The 20,669-nt window shown below is 39.7% G+C and overlaps 1 protein-coding gene across 1 annotated transcript; it reads right to left on the reverse strand.

The window, feature by feature from the left end:
• Window positions 1-5,627: 5,627 nt before the first annotated feature.
• LOC149181297 (proline-rich receptor-like protein kinase PERK8) lies at window positions 5,628-12,258 on the reverse strand. The gene is made up of 8 exons (XM_089416547.1): window positions 10,469-12,258; window positions 9,653-10,105; window positions 9,325-9,411; window positions 9,139-9,209; window positions 8,948-9,024; window positions 8,670-8,817; window positions 6,642-6,803; window positions 5,628-6,554 (listed from the first exon to the last, which is right to left on the reverse strand). Exons 1-8 carry the CDS (start codon window positions 11,316-11,318, stop codon window positions 6,135-6,137), a joined length of 2,268 nt encoding a protein of 755 aa, XP_089272673.1. The 5' UTR covers window positions 11,319-12,258; the 3' UTR covers window positions 5,628-6,134.
• Between the last annotated feature and the right edge of the window lie 8,411 nt (window positions 12,259-20,669).

Genomic DNA, 20,669 nt, shown 5'->3' on the forward strand with positions numbered 1-20,669 from the left:
CGGAGCAAGGCGGTGATGGCAGGGATGGTTCAGGGTGATAGGTTGGAATGCTAATGAATTGGCACATAGAATTCTCCCTAGTTGAGAGGGAGTGTTAAGATTGGCAACTAGGGCCAACTTCCACCTTAGGATAGCTCATATTATGGAGATGATTATTGCATTGGATTCCTCTTTCGGAAAGGTACAATTTTGATATAAAGATCATCTCATTCTGACAAGCAAAAATGGAATTATGAATTTATTTCTCTTATGGACAAATTGTCAAGATTGGCCATAGTCAAATGTAGGCTCATGAAGCCCAATAGATGGGTCTCCTCACCCTCAACGAATTGTATAAATAGAGGTGACATTTTCCTCATTTGGACATCATCTCATCACATATCTTCTCTCTCTTGATTGGTTCGTACAACTTGGAAGTCTCTCTCTCTTCTTCGCACATGTGGCAGATAGCTCTCTCTCTCTTCTTTGCACGTGGCAAGAGGCAGAGTTTTTCTAGGTAAAACAGGTCAAAGTTTTCAAGTCGTTGATCAGCGTTGACTTAAGGTGATTTGACCATCATTGACCTCGGTTTTTGGGCCAAAAGTTTGATTTCTCTAAACCGCATTTATTAACACAAAAATCGAGAATTTTGGGACAATTTGACCAGCATTGACTTCAAGTTTGATCACAAAAAATTGTAGCAATATTTTCTCTCCTTTGACTAGGTTTGACCAAAGAATTTGAGCTAATTTTGACTCTCCTAGAAGGCTGAATTGGACCACTGTTTAAAAAATATTTTGGGGTCGCTTTGACCACCATTGATTTTCTAGTTATGGTTGATTTCATTGTTGATTTGACATCTCTATTTTGGGCTTGTATTTATGATATTTGTACTCTCTCTCTCTCTCTCTGTTGAACTATTGAAGAATAATAAAAAGATTTGATCGAAGTGTTTACCGACATTGGAGTTTGTCCCTGGCATCTGCCACATCTTGTGTCCTCTTGTCTTGGCTTGTTTTCTACATATGATTTTATGTTCTATCTGCGTTCACTATCAATGTTTATAAGTTAATGTGATTGCTACGAGATATAATTGGAAATTCCCATTGCACTGCTAAAGAAACATTCAAGTAAATTGTCTTAAGCATAGAACATATCATTGTTATCTAAAATTAACAAGGGTTAAGGACTGCCAAAGAAAGATTGACCACAGTGAACGATCAACTATTGGAGCCAAGGTTGCTACAGGGAAACTAAAGGTTATAAGGCTTGCTAGAAGAGATCAAATCAAAAGGACGAGAAAAGGGATGAAAAGGATTAGATGAGAACAATAACGTAGAACCATGCGCTTGGGTGGAAATCAAGGAAGGGGCAAGGGCTAACTGAAAGACAAGGCTAAAAGAGAGGCGAAGGGAGTATAAACATTGAGCAACTTAGAGTCCAACAATCAATGTGATGGCGAGCAAGTTGTGTTAGACACATGGCTAATTAGCGAACTAAAGCTACATGCTTTCTCACATGGGTTATTACCTTCAAGAGCTAGAATGGGGGATAGTTGATTAAGTGGAGGCACAGAGATAAACATTGGCAAAGTTAGATCGTGAAGTGTGATAGGGGTGAAGGCGAGGAACTAGTCTTTCAAGTCTAGTGGATGGTGGGGGGTCTGCTGACTATAAAAGGAGGGAAAAGGTATAATGATGGGTGGACCCAAAACATTAGACATCTCCATTCTTATTGCATAGTGCAATTCCAAAAGCTTATACAATAATACAAATATATTATCATACCATACCATAGATGGAATGCCAATGAAAAAGACAAAATAGGGTAGATTCATAGAAAAATCTCATGAGTGATGAGTAACGAGCCATATGTCCCACATCTCATGTCCATATCATTAAGCAATACATCTTACATCTTTGTCTTTCCCCTCAACCACTTTTCCCTCACTATATATATAAAACAATGGCCATTGTGCACATAAACTAATAGCACTACTAAGCACAACTTCTGTGCACATAGAAATGTTATTTCAAATTGGCACATTTTTTATACACTAAAGAACATCTACATTATTTTTGTGTCCTAACTGTATGACACCTGGAACTCGAGTGTACAACATTTGTGGGACACACATCTAGCATAGGACACATGTTGAACTAGTTAGACCAACATGTCCCACACGGGGATTTGGGACAACATGAGCCTCGTCCACTGAATCTTGTTTCTTAGATGCTTAGTGTAATGGGTTGTCAACCTATTGATTACCCTCCCTTCTGCTTTAAACTTGGTGGAATTCTATCTAAATTTATAATTTCACATGAAGTTTTAGTTGCAAAAATTTAGTTTACGAGCAACATTTGTTTTTACTATAAATAGATACCAAGGGGCGAGTGGCAGGATATATTATGTAAAACATACAAATATGAGGGTGAGAGGAAATAGTATGCATGACATTTGGTAGGATGAGAATATGAGAGTAGGGGAGGGGGGATATATTATGTAAAACATATAGGAATATGAGAGTGGGGGTGGGTATTATGCAAAACATGTTAAAAAGGGAAATATTACACAAAACATATTTAGGACGTGAATATGAGAGTGGAGGTTGGGAGAGATATTATGCAAAACATATAGGAATATGGGGATGGGGATGGGGATGGGGATGGGATGGGTATTATGCAAAACATATTAAATGGTAGGAGTTGGGGGAGATATTATGCAAAATATAGAGGCTAAGGGGACATATTATGCAAAACATATTAAAGGGTGTGTGGGGGGAGATACATGTTTTGCATAACATCTATCCCTGTGAGGATGAGTGCAGGTGGTAGGGGGTAGGGGCAAATATTATACAAAACATTACGAGGGCGGGGTGAGAGAACCTTGCCCTCATATTCCTACCTCCACCCCACAACCTTATATTCCTGCCTATTAATATGTTTTGCATAATATCTCCCCCTGCCCCAACCCTAACCCTCAACCTCAACCTCACCCTCATATCCTTGTATGTTTGCATTCCCCTCAACTTTGAACCCCCACCCTCGCCCTTGACCCTCATATGCGTGTCCTACTGGCCCATCAAATCCCTGGCATGGAAAAAGTCATAGCTACAAGCCTCACAAGTAAGTTGTAAGCATACCAATAATGGCAATGTAATCAAACACACAGCAAACAATAATATTTTCAAAAATAAACCACGACCTGGGTGCGCTGAACATCAAGACTATAACATTCAGAATCCCAATCAGACCAAACGTTTGCAAACGAGGGGCACTTTTAAGAACCCAACAACCCTGGAACCTTTGCTGAGTTCCATTCCCTTTAGAGTCAAGCTCCAGGATGTAGAGTGCAGTTTGAACAAAAGCCTGCCATCCATCATGGCCAAGAGCAAATCAGTTCAACATCAAGCCCTAAAAGGCTCTCACGGCCACCATCCACTTCCCCACAAACCTGAAGGTCAAGAAATAAGTGAAAACTATGAAACCCTAGTGCCACCGCCTCTGAGAGAAAATCCTTCAGATGATTCTCCAGAGGCATTGAACCTCCCATGAATCCTTCAGATGATTCTCCAGAGGCATTGAACCTCCAATGGATTTTACTGGATTGAACCCCAGTATAAGTCTTAGTCAGTCTTAGTCCTCTTCTAAAAAGCTATTTCTCTTCCTTGCACATTGCCTCCTAGCTATAGGTTGGGAGCAACAACCAAAAATGTTTCTCTGCATCCCTACAGCCTCGGACAAGAAGAGTGCCTTAGAGAGGTGAGGTAGAGAAACCCTCATGCTCAACTCCATTGAACACTTTCACAAGCACCAAATTATTTAATTGAGCCAGAAGCAGCACTTATCACTGCTTGAAACATGACAGTTTGATGCTTAACTTCCGCTTCACACAATTAGGTGTTCTGTTTGCTCATAATACATAACTTATGTTCACGTTGCATGCAAACTATTGAATTGGTGAATAGACTCGGCAGGGAGAAGAATATTAGCTGTGTTCTATTTTCTGGCCTCTCGGTGCTTTTGTATGTCCTTAATTTACATTAGTTTCATATCTTGTGCAGGTCGTGAATTGTGTTGACAATGCATGCTGCAGATGAAGTATGAAAACCAAGTCACAAACATCACTGCTTCAAAACTCCATGGGTTTGCAAGTACTCTGCCTTGCAAACGGATAGTTCTCTTCGGCACTTATAAGAGATTTAAGATAGACTTCTCATGCAGGTTTCTGGGTGGTTTTGTTATGTTAGGTAACAAGTATTGAGAAGCTTCTTTCCATGCTCAGATATGCTGAAAGTATATGTTGGTATTTGTCCATGTCTGGCATCCTGGAATCTTGCCACAATGATTTTAAGTTCAAGACTAAAATTAGCTGCCTTGATACTTTAACAATGTTATATTTTAGAAAACTATAACCACCAGAATTATACAGCTAGCATGACTCTTTTCTGACAAATATCTGGAACAGTCAACAACACAATCAATTTCTGCAAATTGAAATACATGAACAAACTTACCACAAGCCATCATGACTGGGCTTCTTCTGATTTCTGTAATATTCCAGGCACAAGCTGTGACAAATTTGAGACATATGGTTTGTCATCGTGAAGTCTGCATGATTCAGACCTAAAAGGTAGCATAATCTTTAAGCATCCATGTTGGTTGATCGTAGATTTAAACAACAGTTGATGCATACTGCTTACTTTGACAACAAAGTAACGTGGTACCATCTATCCCAATTACAAATAGGCTTTATAATTCTAGGCTACACTTAGGTTTTGGAGTTGCCAATACACTTTTAATCCCATGCAACTTCTTGTCTGCATCCATTAGCACAGATCCATCTTAATCCTCGATCTATTAAGCACCCAAAGGGGTAAAAAATAACCAGTTGCAAACCTCTGGCTACTTAAAAGATATTGAGTTAACTTGTGTCTATGATAGTTATTTTTATTTTTTATTTCACTGGTGTTGTATTAACTTGACCACAATGTTACATGTCACATTTCTTCCTCTATATATACTATTATTGCAATAAAATGATTTATACTGTTGAACTCCACACGAGTGGTATAGCTTGAATGCTTAGAGTTCGTCTTTAGTTGGAAGTTGGTGAATATGGAGAAACAACCACCTATGTATGCCCACCCTCGAGGACCTCAATACCTTCAAAAATTTACTGCTGTAGGTGACCATGCCTCTTTAACTGCTTGAATAAAAAATATTAAGGAGAAAATAATAGAACTTATACAATGAAACAGTGCCACGGAGCTTATCTTCTCATTATATACTACGAATGAAAGCATTCTGGCGTGGTCTCTATACACATCGAATTTCAATGAGGGGCATTAATGTCTACTCCGATACTGCAATGTACTTTGTACAGACACATCGCACAGTTTCTGACCAGGAACTAAGATAAGTCAGGATTTGCATAGCAGCATTATCTGCATAAAGAGAATACAGCTCATCGAAATTCCCAGATGCTATTATCAAGGGCGCCGCTTTCCTCCAGAACACCTTAAACTCGCAGAGATTATTGCAGGAAGTGAATTAGGACAAAATCTGGGGAAATTTTAGAATCATCTTTTGAACAACATAAAATTTATACAACAATGGTACATGCACAGAAAGTAGAAAGAGAGAAAAGGCTGCAAAATGGTGATGACTATACTCAAAAGAATAAATTGCCAGGCAAATCTTGTCGCTATGCCAGTATGGCATATACAATTGAATAATAACAAGATCAGCTATCATATTGTATCCTATGGAAGAGGGAAAAAAATTATGTAAAAGAGAAAAAACAAATCAGAGCAAAAGAATACAAAAGAGCAAGATTTTTGTTGTGTACACTGTGACATGGAATACAAATCACCCAGTTATTGTTGAATCTACTCGTACGTCGGGCATTCCAGCAAAAATGTAATTTGTGCTTTTACCTTCACACTTCCATTTTCAAACATTCATACCCACCAAGAACTTGTCAAGGCTCAGAGCTTCCTTCATTGGATTTAGTTGCCTGCCCAACTTCAGAGAATCCAATTGTTTGACAACCTTGTGTGAGTAATTCAGGTAGAGTGGGCCTACTGATCCGAGATTGATAGAAGCCGCCCATACATTCTTTCATTTGGGGCAGAAATTTCTCTCAGAGGTTAGCTAACGTCCTGTAAGAGATTTACAATTGATTGGAATTGGAGCCTCACCAGAACTTTTCTCCTCATTCATTTCATCCCTGTAAATATGTGACCTGTTTATTGGACGTGTCTCTGATTCAATACTGCTTGGGGACTCACCACCACAAGCACACATGGCTAACTCTGACTTCCAGTGCCTGGTTTGTTTAGCTTCTAATTCCTTGCTCCTGCGAAATTCATTGCTATATGCAGATAGATTCATGTCGTTTTCACTAGTGACTTCACTGAAATCACTAGCATTGTCACGGCTGCCAAATGCCATCCTCTGAAATCTCCTGATATCTGCAGAGTACTGTGCAGAATTATACATTACACTCTCACCAGGTTTGACTCCATTGTTCAGATCTCCAATTGCAGCATTACTTTCCAATGCCCTTACCACCTACATAAAGACAAACAGCAGCACACCAACATTATTGCAAGGCGTGAGAAGTATGCAATGAAATGGACCAACCAAACAATTACCTACCTGCCCCATCCCTGGCCTTCTACGAGCTGAGTGACGTACACATGCTGCTGCAGCTTCAACCATCCGAAACATTTCACCCTCCTCAAAGTTTTTCTCAAGCCTTGGATCAGCTAATTCTTCAAAGTTCCCCTCTTCAAGGGCACGGTTAAGTAAAGGTCGAGCCTGCAGAACTTAACACTTGTCAATGCAAGGAAGGTAAACAAGAAAGCAGATCCCCCCATATACTGCAAGGAAGATAACAAACTTCCAAGTGTTGAAAAATGTGACAGCACTGTTTGAGAAATTATAATGATTCAATAGGATTTATTAACGAGTTCTGTTCAGCCAAAATAGGCTTGATGAAATAGGAATTCTGTTGTCAAGATTTTACCTGTTGTCAAGATTTTACCAAACTGCATATTAAGTAATGGATTACTTTAAGCACAATCCTGAAATTTATTTTAACTTACCTTGACAGAAATTAGATAACAAAAGCTATCTCACAATATCTACCAGTGACAAAAGGACTTAGGCCAGCCAACAAAGATAAATATTTACCCGCCAAAGAAACACCAGAAACATTTTAACAAGATGAATAAATATTAAATACATATCTCAATGTTCAAAATATGCATATTTCCTTTCCGGGGACTGGAATTAAAGGGCAATTTCCACGTCTCGTCCAGATGTCCAGAAGAAGGATCACTAAATAAGATGGTTTTCAATATTTCTTCTTAAATTTAGGTTTCGCATTTTCAAGGTTTTAACTCTAATCTTTTGTTTATCCTTCTTTTCCTCACACTCATTCTATAATCCATCCTGGGTTTCACAGTCCAGCCCTTTCAGACCTGGCCTCTCCCATAAGGACATCATCAGACAATGTACTGCCTCCTCTGCAGTTGATGGGTTCAGCATGGACGTTCTCTTCCTCATCCACCTTTACTCCCACTTCCACCTCTATTTCTGAGGGTGTTGGGGCTTACTCTTCCCCGTCCTATTCTGCTCCTACTTCCGATGCATTGTAGCCTTTTGTTATGTTGTATCTACAGTTAGGATTTTGGTTACTTTCCTCATATATTAGTTTAGCTTCTTTACTTTTATGTTTAACCTTTTAGCTTATAGGAGACACTTCGGCATTCCTTCAGTACGTCACCACTGGATTTTACTTTTGACTTTTGAGATCCATTGACCACATTTTTGGCAATTACTGAACATTAATAAATATTAAAATCTAAAAATATCTTAATTTATCATGTTCTTCTCCTTCATTCTTCACTATGCTATGCTCATTTTTCTTTACTTCCACGTCATCCTTCTCTGTTTCTTTTCCTACAAATTGCTCTCCTTTCCTTTGTCATTGTACATCTATAGAACTGGGTGAACACTGTAGGGCAAAAATTCAAATAAATGGCTATCTTTTTCCACCCCATTTGCTACGAGGACAAATTAATATGGTATCTTTTCAGTAAAAAAACATGCAATGAATCTCAAAGAACTAAAGTGACATGTCATCTATAAGGCTCATGGATTGGTTCTTGATCAGGCACATGTTAACACAGCATAAAAACCTCAAAATTTTCCTTTTCTTAATCTGATCACAACCTCTCTATGGAATCGCACTGTCAACCATTACATTTAGAAATGGTAACTGGGAAATTAGCACCAGCAGAGATTACAAAACCTAGAAGGAAGACACTGTGGATTTATGATGATTGAATTGTGAGCAGTAAATCTGATCCGTGGAATCATGAAACCTCAGCAGTTCATTATTCCATTGATATAAGATGAATGCCTCTAATCAAAAACCCACAATTGAATATGAAAGCATTATGACACTTCATGACTCTGTTTCCATTGTGGACACAAAACGTTCTTCTGATGAAAATTTGAAATACACATGAATCAAGTACCATATCAAAATAAAACTTTTTGGAAAGATAGAGTGCAGCACGGAACAATAATCCTGCAAAACACCCTATAAATGATGCATTTTTCTTTCATTTACAATGTAAGAATCAGATTGATGATAATTTCATAGTATATACACACCCATTCAACCAAGCTCTCATCACCAAGAGGCTGTGATACATCAACAGGCTTCCGCCCAGTCACAAGCTCCAATAACACAACCCCAAATGAGTATACATCAGACCTGACAGTGAGCTTTCCACTTGATGCATATTCCGGTGCCATATACCTGAAATACCCAAATCAATGTCAAGCAAATTTACACTTCATAGGGCAGCAACTAGACCTTCTTAGGAAACCAGTCAATCACAAAAATCAATACTTGGGAAACCCGCAAAATGAGAACATGTACAACTTACCCAAAGGTTCCCATGACACGGGTTGTCACATGCGTATTGGTATCTGATGCTAGTTTTGCAAGTCCAAAATCTGACACCTACAAATAAGAAAAAACCATCAGTAGCAAGACTCTAATCAACATAACGGCATATAAAACTTAGAGACACGAGTATCCATCTGGTTGGGATGAAAAATGTTGAAGCAACCATACCTGTGCTTCAAATCTGTCGTCCAATAGAATGTTCGATCCCTTTATATCCCTGTGAATTATTCTAGGATGACCTGCAGAAGGCAATTGGAGAAAACTCTATCATTTAAAGACAAGTTAAAAATGAATTAACATCAGGACAACAAAAATAAGGAATTATAGATGATGAATAGTATGCAATGGGTTTACAATCTTCATGTAGATATGCTATTCCACGAGCTGCTCCAACAGCAATTCTCATCCTGGTAGCCCAATCCATCACAGGTCTTTGCCCCCCTGCGCAGATAAGCATTATCATATATCAAATATCTGATAAAAGATAGATGATATAAGTCCTCTAAATCCTGAAGCGATCTAAAATATGGGCCATCTTTACAAATCATGTATCCTGAGTGATGCAAACAGTGTAGATGTTGTGCCAAAGCTTCAGTGAATAAAGAATTGTGTTCAAGAAGTGGTGGTGCAAAAAAATCAGCGTTCAGGAGCTCTAATTAGATTTCCAAGAATTGTTTCCTACCATGCAGATGGTATTCAAGGGTGCCATTTGGGACGTAGTCGTATACAAGCAATCGCTGACTGTCAGCAATGCAGTAACCCACCAGAGAAACCAGATGTCTATGGTGCACCCTACTAATAATCTCTACCTCAGCACGGAATTCTCGTTCTCCTTGCCCACTACCCACCTTGAGCTGTTTAACTGCCACCACTTGCCCATCTGGTAGGTATCCTTTGTATACACATCCAAAACCACCCTCCCCTAGAACATTCTGTGGTGAGAATCCATTCGTTGCAACAGCCAGTTCTTCATAGTTGAACCAGGATGAGTTGCCAAGCCCAGGTGTATCCACTGAGCTTGGTGGAACTCCAAAAGCAGCAGTTCGTGAGGAGCCATGTCCTGGAGTAGAAGGCTGTGGAGAAACTTTTACAAGATATTGATCTGAGGAACGTGAAACAGCGGCATACATTCCATCTGCAATGCAACAGAAGAAAGTTATTCCATGGAATCAAAATGTGAGTACATACAAAACATAAGAAGTAATACAACACAGGTCATATTCCTTATTTCAAAAAATAGGCGTTTTCCTAAACATATGTCAAAGAAGAGTTCGTTGTTTCTGCACGTTTTGATGATTTATGCAAGTTTTAACTGTGAATCAGACAATGGAAGTCTGTTACAGTGATTATCATCTCATCAGTGCTCTACTAAACAAATGGGGACTTGGAAGTAATAGAAAGAACAGAATCTACAATAGCACTAACTCATCAGGAAAATGCATGGTAAAGCACTATCAAGTTCAGTGTGGAGTTAATTGTAGAAGCCAATATATCTTACCTGATTTGAAGGAAGCACCTCCCGGTGGAGGAGGCCCATAGTGATCGCCAAGATACCCATCTCTCTTCTTCTTCCTCCTTATACAAAACAGAACCCCACACAAAACGAGGACAACTAACCCAGCCACTGCAACTCCGATCACTATTGAAGAAGTATTACCCCCTCCACTTGAAGTTTGGGCTGTCGGAGGTGGAGGAGTGGAGGGGGTCGCACTCGAATTAGTAGATGAGTCTGGAGTTGGAGGAGTAGTTGATGGTGGTGTTGGAGATGGAGGTGATCCAGATGAAACAGGTGCAGATGGAGAGCCTTTCGGTGTGGGAGCATTTGGAGGTGGTGGTGAAGATAAGCTTCTGGAAGGTTGAGAAGCAGGAGGGGGGGACAATTTGGAGGGTGGTGGCAATGGGGTTGGCGAAGGAGGTGGCGAAGGGGAAGTTGGAGGGGCGGGATTTGAGGGGGGCGGTGGGGATTTTGCAGTGGGAGGAGGAGGAGGAGATGCACTAGGAGGGGGAGATGATGCAGGTGGTGGAGAAGAGTTGGTGGGAGGAGAAGGAGAAGGTGGTGGAGAAGAGGTTGACGGAGGCGGAGGAGATTTAACAGTTGGAGGAACAGCAGGAGGGGGAGGAGGGGCAGTTGCAGGAGGTGGTGAAACAGTCACTGGGGACGGAGGAGGAGCAGAGACTGGGGGGTTAGAAGCAGGTGGAGGAGGGGGAGATGTAGGAGGAGGGGATGAAACTGGTGGGGTTGCAGGAGGAGGAGGTGGGGGGGAGGTTGCCCCATTATTGACCACAGGAGGTGGGGCAGCACTCCCACCACCAGGAAGAGCAGCTGGGGATGGAGCTAATGAAGACATACTATCACGTAACCTTCTGCTTGAAACTCCAAAACCCAATAACCCCAAAGACGAAATATCCCCTTTACTGGTATACAGTTACAATACTCGAATCAAACTGATATAATAACAAACCTGACCGTCTCTGTAGCCATCAAAAGACTGCAACACTCATGCTTGCCATTGGCTTTATTCTGTTACAAATCTCTAACAGGCCTGTATTTCTCCAAAACCCAACGAACATAGCCCCTGGTCCAACCTTAATCTGTCATAAAACGGCATTCTTTCACCAACCCACATAGCCAATCCCCTTAATCAAAGCCTAGCTGCAACCTTCAATCCGGATCTCTTCTAAAACTACAATTTTGCAACTACCCTAATCAATTCCTACAATTCAGCGCCTATCTGATTCCGCCATAGCTGCATTTTATCAGTCCCTTGTATAACAAGACACCCACCAAGGATTCCCCTCTTTTGCAGCAGCCAGAAATCGAACCTTGCATTGATTGCAATCCCCAGAAGGCCAATTTCCGACAGAAAACTCAACCATGAAACAGCCCCCAAAACAAAAGTTCGCGGAGGAGCAGCAGGCTGCCCTTGCCTTAGAAACAATGTCAAGACGCGTGAAAGTCATAAATCATGGATCTGTGATCCCAATGGACCGTGTAAATCACACGTGATTACCACTAACAGAATCATTACAGAATGAATGCAGGCAATTCTTTTTCTATTTAAGATTTCTCTGCATTCATTCTGCCCCATCCCCTTTTGAATCGCCTCGGTTACATCTATATTGGATTAGATTATAGATCAAAACTGTCTTATCGTGTGAGCGCGTCGCTGTAAAGCTGAGCTGGGCTACGAGCCTCGCGTCAACGATACCGCCTACAAGTATGAATGGGGCACAATCCCAGGTGAAACACGATTACGTTTCTTAATGAATAAGCGAAAGTAAGAAACGAGGGCGGCCCTAAATTTCAACTCAGTCGAAGAAAACGGAGTTGAATTTTTCAAATAGCGCACGGTAAGTAAATACCAGGCAGCCACCAATGGCCGATTCAGCGACGGTGCGGGATTGATTTTAATATAAATATATGTTATTAATATATTATTTTTAAGGATAGTTTTACTTTGAAAAAAAATTTACAGTTTTTCTGGAGGATTAGGCTTTCATAAACATAGTTTCTATATAGGAAGTCAAACCATTAAAATAATCTTTAAATTTATTTATTATAATACGTTGATTTTGAAGATAGATAATTAATGGGTTTTTTAATTTCTATTTTAGATTAATTTAAAACTTAATCCATCTAACAAATTATAATAATATTAAAGTTACACATAAATATTTAAATCAATAATTTAATATAAAGAAATGTTTTGTTATTAATGTTTTCAAGTGGGTTTTTTAAATTTGCAAACCATTTTAAATTTAGGTGATTTAATTTAAATCAATAGTTTAATATAAAGAAATTGTTTTGTTATTAATATTTTCAAGTTGGTTTTTTAATTTTGAAAACCATTTTAAATTTAGGTTATCTTTATATTTATTAAATATTTTTATGATTCAAATTTTTAATGTGTAACTTTTTATTTTTCAATTTTATATCATTAATGGCACATTGTAAAAGTGACATAAGTGTTTATGGCTAAGGTTTACAAGTCATTGGCAACTAGGTGGTCTTGGCGAGTTATAACCGTGAGTTTTCTTATCAACCTTCATTCTATATTTTATTGTCTATTGTTATTTAGATACTCATGACGGGCCTCAAGGTTTTCAGTTGATAGTCATTGTAGTGGGCTTGCAGACGTATCACGGGTGGCATTGTTGGATAGAGCTCAATTCTAACCTAGCAGTGACCTGCCCCCCCCCACCATGGGGAATGAAGAACCTCTCAATCATGAGCATGATGAAATTGATTACCAGGCTATATGGGCCCAGTTGTCGCTTCTCGGTCACGAGCTACATGGGGGAGGGAAAAAAGCTTGTTTAGGGAGGTTTGACCTACTCTTTCCAAGGTTCAAGAAACCCCAAACTCGGATATTCATACACCTAGCAGGATGGAACCCTTTCCATATATTGTCTCCTCGATGAGTGGGGATACCATCGCTGGGGCAAGACATTGTAGTGTTGAAAGTTATCAAGGGTTCCTCACAACTCCATGGAACTCTGAGGTCTCTGATCATTCTTTGCTTCAAACACAATATTATGAACCCTAGGATTTAGGGTTTGGGACACAGTTTGCATTAGCGAACACCAGCTTATTGGAGGGGTTCAGCTTTAGTGATTGCCTCCTATTTCCCAAGGTAGTTACATCTTCATTCCTCCCCCACATTTCCTACTTTGCCTACATCAAGCAATTTATTGGGAGACCTGGTCGTATTGATGGACGAAGTGAGGTTAATCTATGGGGGATATAAAGAAAGGCTACTCAATAAGGAACCTCTAGTAGTGTTTAGCGCTGACAAAACTAAAGGAATAAGAGTGAGGCATAAGGAAAAAGAAAAAAGACCAATGTATCAAGCAGGTTGTAAATGTGAAGATGTCCTTGGCCCTAAGATCGGATGTGGCCCATACAACAGGCAGAGGTTTTAAGTTGAAAATCATTGGTTGGTTAGATTCGAGGAAGGAAATTTGGCATGCCTTGTCTTACTGCTTAGGCCAAAAACGAGGTGCTTCTGATGATAAAAAATTCCCTGACAGTGAAGGTTTTAGCCAAAGGATGATTTCATCTTATTTTCCAGGAAGAAGAGGATGCAAAAGTGGTCATGGATAAGGTTTGGAAGAGTGATTATGTGCATGTAGTATTCAAACCATGGTCACCCCCTTTCAATGCCAGGCGAGAATGAATGGACATTATGCATCTCTAGGTTAGGCTCCTCGACCTCCCTGTGTACCTCTAACACGAGCTTATCTTCTGTGACGTTAGGAACTTACTGGGGACTTACTTGGAGCACAACTCCTCCTATCTTATTTCAAGAGATATGTTTATGGTACGAATCCTTATCAGTATTGATCTTTAGGGTGGGTTGGATGGGGTGATCGATATGAGTCCTGAGATCGATCCTCTATAATTGGTCAATAAAGGGGTACCTTATCATTGCAAGCAATGTCGTGAACATGGGCATCTTGTAAAACATTATGTGCTTCCCCTTCATAAAAAGGTGAATAGAACTATTGCTTCAGCTTCGGACTATGGTAATGAGCAATGAGTTCACTCTCAAATGTCGGGGTTACATAGGTCAGCTTGAAACCTCAATTTCATGCAGATTTTAAGCATATCACTCTCTGAGCGGAAGCAAGCTCAAGGTTGGATGTTCTGTCTTTGGTAAAAAAGGCTTCAAGTTGTGAAGGTGCCCCGTTGGATCCCCTCCCTTCTTTTCCTCATCAAATTTTAAACTATGTTTGTCCCTATACTCCTCTTATTTAGTCTATCATCTCTTTGGTTTTTGAGGGTTCTAATGCTATCCCTTTCAGTAGCCTATCTAAGAATGCTTCATCCCTTCTTGTTTCGACTATTTGTCCCTACCCTAATGCACAGGGTGATTTGTCCTCGCCATCATCCTCTTATGTTCTTTCCTACCCATAACCAGGAAGCCAAAGTTGTCCTATATAATCTTCGCTATTGGTTGGTGGTTCCTCCGAAGGAGGGTATTCTCTAGGGCTTGGGTCAGCTTTCACTTTCTCCTACGGAAGGCAGAAGTTGCAGTAGAAAAAATTGTATTTCTAAATCCAAGGAGAAAGCCTGCATAGACCTTTTTTTTTAAGTTTGGTTCATGAGACATGTTTGGGGGGATTGAACTTTCAATCACTTGGATACACAAGGGCTTGCCAACATGCTTTTTTCCAATTGTGCTACCACCCATGGACAATCCTATGTAGACCTTGTTGCTAGTAAAAAATTATTTATTAAAGGGGCCCTTGGATCAAGCCCAACGCCTATGGGGATTGCTAAATCAAACATTTGTCCTTTATTTGTTGGGGTTTAGCATGTCCCCATAAAAAACACACTTTAAGAAGGCTCATTGAAGTTATTGAACCAGATATTATTTTTCTTCAAGAGACCCTTGGCAGTAGTATACATATATCAAATTGCCTTGAAGCCCTCTTTACAAGTTGGAATTTCTCAACCTTAGATTCCCTCGGTCGTTCTAGGGGGCTAACAGTGGGTTGGAGACCCAAACAAATCCATGTTACAAATATCTAGAGTATGAAGTCTATTATGGGAGTCAATGCCTCCTCCTTGGATTTGGGCCTAACACTTACTCTAATAAACATTTATGGACCATCCCAAAATCACAAATATTTTTCGGAAAATATTCTCAACAAATCTCTCCTCAAATCCAATCACATTATCATTGGTGGTGATTTGAACTTCTCTCTTGGACCCTCAGAATCTCGAGGTCATTGAGCTAGGCCAGATCCCTTGGCAGATTTCTTCAAGAGTAGGCTGGCTCACAATATGTTGGTGGATGTGGAGCTAGTAAAATTAATCATTTCTTGGAGGAATCGTCGATCAAGGGAAGACTGGATTGCAAAGAGAATTAATAAATTCCTCCTTTATGAAAATCTGGTGGATTCCATCCCCATGATCAAGCAATGGACTAGAATGGGTGATATATTGGACCACTTCCCTATTTCCTTAGATATAGAAGGGGCCCCGAAAAATTCAACCAACCCATTCAAGATGAACTCAGCAATGGTTAAAGGATAAGGGGTTCATAAACCTTGTAAAGTCTCACTGGATTTCTTATAACCCCCACTTGGGTGCATGGCAATTGCCTAATTCGAAGCAAACCTAAAGTTATTCAAACGAAAGACAAAGGAATGGGTGAAAAGGAAGAAAATATCAGAAGTCCAAGATTTGGAGGAGATAGAAAGGAAACTCCATATCATTTCAAATTCATAAGGGGAATGGTTCTCCTCCCAAGAATCCAATGAGACCCACATAAATCTTGAAAAAAAGGAAGATTGGTTTTCTTACAGCTTGGAAAGAGGATTGGCGCCAAAAAAGCATAGCCATTTGATTAAAAAGTGGAGATGAAAATGCCAATCTTTTTTAGCCCTTTGCTAAAGGTCATAAAATGGTAAACATCATTTAGAGTTTGCTTCATGATGAGGCCAATGAGGTCCTCATCCTTTGATGGGTTGGCCAATCTAGGTAAGCAACACTTTGAAGATCTCTTTAGAGCACCTCCGGAAACAACAATTGTTGAAGTAATATGAATTGCCCAACACTTCCCTAGAATGGTTGACGAAGAGGAAAGCAAGGCAATTATGGAGGAGGAATCTGTGGAGTAGCTCCACTTAGTGTTGCACAACTTTCAAAAAGATAAAAGTCCTAGGCCAGATGGTTGGGGTGTTGATTTTTTTTTTGAGCTTTATGATACTATGGGCATTGATCTCTTAGGGGTGCTTGAAGAATCTAGGAAGGAGGGGAGAATTCATCTAGATTTCAATTCAACCTTCATCGCTCTTATTCCAAAAGTGAATCAACATATTTCCTTCTTGGACTTTTGTCCCATTTCCTTCTATAATGCCATTTACAAGATCATTGTCAAGATTATTGCTTCCAAACTTAAACCCATCTTATCCAGATTCACGTCACTTGAACAATTTGTTTTCTTGGAGGGGAGGCAAATTCGAGAAGTTGGTGTGGCCCAGGAAGGTATTCACAACATAAAAATCCAAAATCTAAAGGGAAGAATTATCAAAATTGATTTATATAAAGCCTACAATAGAGTAAATTGGATTGTTATAAGGCTCCTTTTTACCCATCTGGGCTTCAACCTAAATTTCATAAATTTGGTTATGAGTTGCATACAACCAGCCTCTTTTGTGGTCCCCATTAATGGTTCAGCTTCCCCTTTTTTCCATGCTCAAAGAGGTTTGCACTAGGGTTTTCCTCTATCTCCTCTACTTTTCTTATTGATGGTTGAAGGCTTAAGTCGTATCTTTATTAAGGTTAAATGGTTCTCTCATTGCTTGGACTCTGGCTATCACTCATCTCATATTTTTCGATGACATTCTTATCTTTACAATGGAGAGTTTATGGAGATAAATGTGCTAGCATAGATTCTTTCTCTTTTTGGGTGGGCCACTGGTATGTCCATCAATACCCACAAATATATTATATCTCACCACAATCTTTCAGACATGGAGATTCTGCACATCTCACTGCTTTTCCCATATTGTTGTAGTGTTTTCTTCTCAATGATGTACGAAAAGAACCCACTTAAGATCGTGGATGACAAACGATCTCAACAATAGAAATGACTGCTAAACATTGTAGATCTGCAGCTATTGATAGAAACAAAACCTGCCAAAATCCTGATCTATGCTGCAATCATAGTTAAACAGTAAAATGAAGAGTAATAACCCCAAAACATCCAATGGAAACCAGATTTGTAAAGAATGATTTTATTATAACACCTGTGAAGGGAACAAATATATGTTACCAGTCCCCCTCTATGGGATGGGTTCTTGGCTATCCTCAAACGCTTTCAACTTCTATAGAGTCTCTCTCCTCTATAATGCATAAACCCAACAAAAATATGGTGTGCGACAATGAAAATAATCAGAGTTACAACAGTGAGTGCAACAATGAAAATAATCAAAAGTGAATAATGAATGGAAAACCCTCCTATTTATAACAAAATATTGAGTTATCCTCAAATAATGAGCAATAATAAAATATTATTGATCCCATTCTTGGAATTACCACTTGGAATATTTTATTATATTTGTTTAGGAGGGAAAAAATATTTAAACTTTTATTTAGAAATAATAAATAAATAAATGATTTATTTATTATCTCAAGGAATTAGTTAAGAAATAATAAACAAATAATGATTATTTTATTATTCCTAATGGATTTAGTCAAATTTAACAAAGAATAGTAATTAATTAATGATTAATAAGTTATTCTTAGAGAAAAATAAGAAAAATAATGATTTATCTGTTTATTTTTCATGATTGGGTCAAATTTGACAAGGAATAATAAAAAAACAATTGTTTAATTAATTATTCATGGAAGAAAATCAAATAAATAGTGATTTATTTAATTATTCTTCATGGGTTTAACTATAAATTACTTAATAAAGGTGGTTTATTAGGTAATTTCTCACAGTGAAAGCAATTTTACTAGGATAAAATTGGCTTTACATGGTGTACTTCGATCCATCTAGTAAATTAGGTTAGATGATCAATTTTTTTGTGATAGCAAATTGCGCCCCAACGAACGAGTGTTAGGAGCAAAACGTATGACCGAAGTACGTTGTAAAGACACAATCACTAGACAACACAGGGGAGTCAAGGAGAGAGAGAGAGAGAGACCAATGAAGCTGAAGCTGAGAGAGGATAGTGACAGAGGGGGCGAGACTAATGCAAGTCTCCTTTTTTGTTGTGGTATCGGACCTCAATGAGGTAGGGGAGGCATACCCATACCCGTCGAGATAACTTAGTACAAAAATAATGGTTCGCCCAAAAATATGAAACTGAGCAATAAAGTACATGTTGAATGGTACATGACACGCTGGCATAACAGAGCCATAAAATAATACAATGTGTCCCATTTACATAATGCACATGGTAAAAACATGAGGTAGGACTGAATACAATAATATCTTAGGACATGAGATACAATGCCCCTTCCCTCAAAAAATGGGTGGAAGGGAGGGTAGAACAACCAAAGAAGCCCTACTAAACAAGGGAGGGCTCTGCAAAACTGAATGGATCATCTGGAGGAGACGTGCATGCGATGAACACTACGATTGGTAGGAACCAAACCCATCAACTATGTGGACCTGCATCTGAGGCTGTAGCATAGTAGGTGTCCATCCGAGCATGTGGGGGGCTACCTGAAGGGCCACCCCCTCATGAGGTCTGAAACATCTCACACATACCCGGGAATCACTGATATAACCTGTTGCATCACTAGACCATCAAGTGTATGGATCATTAACATGAAACGACCAAGTCAAAGGGCAATAATGGGACTCTTTTCTCGATCCAAAGCATCGAATAAGAATGGAAGCTGGAACCGAGATACACTGCCCTCTAGGCCATTCTTCTGGAATAAATGAGCTAATGTCGACAGAATAGGGCCTGCGATAGATGAGGCAATGAGGATCCTCAACTAAAGCACGAGGGAAAATAGTAATGTGACTGATGGACTGACACCAGGGATAATGGGGAAATGGGACTGAGGGACAAACAGACGACTACCCTTGTCAGAGCATAAAGTGCATGGTTGACATGGCAGCAATTGACTCAACTCCGGAGGGGTGGGGACAGTATGACTGGAGGCCAAAATGGGCAACACAGGATGAATGGTATGCAAATATGGATGGAATATTGTGACATGAGATGATGGGACATGAAATAGACTCCAAGAATGCAAGGGTGACTCATCGTGGATGCTCTGAACAAGGGTGACTCGATGACGCTGCCACACAGACTAGGCCCGATGGGGACCATGAAAACATGAGTAAATGATGGTTACTCACGATGAAAATCGACATATGGTATGACAAGTATTAAGAGGAGGTGGACCTCAAAGTACAAGTGTCGCTTTATGATGAAATTCAATTTTGAGAGACGACGAAGTGACCTTCTTGGAAAAATGGTTTCCGGGTGAAGTGTCAAATCATCAAAAATTGAGGAAGACCCATTTTAGAGCTCAGTGAGATATTTCCAATGGTGTTGACAGTTTGTCAAACTGAGCTACGGTCTAGTCGCAATGGGCGATAGAAAAATTGGGGATTTTTTTATAAAAGGGTGTTTTCCCTCCAATTTGGGAGGAGGAGAAGGCCCTAAATCTTGTGGAGATCATAGTAGACAAACCGACCATCGAAATCAGGATCTGAAACTTTCAGGCAAGTGGCCTTACTTGTCTAAAGATGGCCTTAATGCTTCTTGGAACAATGGTTCCTGGTGAAGAATTAAGGGAAGAGGAAAACGAGAATGAACTACTAGAGGAGGTCTAGAATCATCCTCGCCCACTAAGTCAAACATGGGGACTAGGTGGTAAAGGAGTAGAACATTTGAAGATATGGTATCAAACTTCTACGATATGCGATGTGCATATGGCTCGCCGGAGAGGCCGGTAGGACAAACTATCCAAGGAATGGGAGGATAATTGATCATGCCTAGATTCAGTGGGATCTAGGCCGAGACTTAATTGAGAAGATAGCCAGGGGAAAACCATCATGCCCCCAAGCATGGGATACTAATTTGGTATGCAAAGGTGGGTATGATGCCCCCTAGCAGGAGGAGTTCTAGCACGAGGAGTTTGTGGAGCGCCATTGTGTTCCAAGTGCTCAAAAAAGGGATTCAAGCATCTCGGCCCAACTTGGCACGAGATTCTCCAA

The sequence above is a fragment of the Pinus tabuliformis genome, chromosome 3_2, assembly GCF_031772625.1.
Source record: "Pinus tabuliformis cultivar Carrire ecotype Pingquan chromosome 3_2, CPIR1, whole genome shotgun sequence".
Classification (NCBI taxonomy): Eukaryota; Viridiplantae; Streptophyta; class Pinopsida; order Pinales; family Pinaceae; genus Pinus; species Pinus tabuliformis.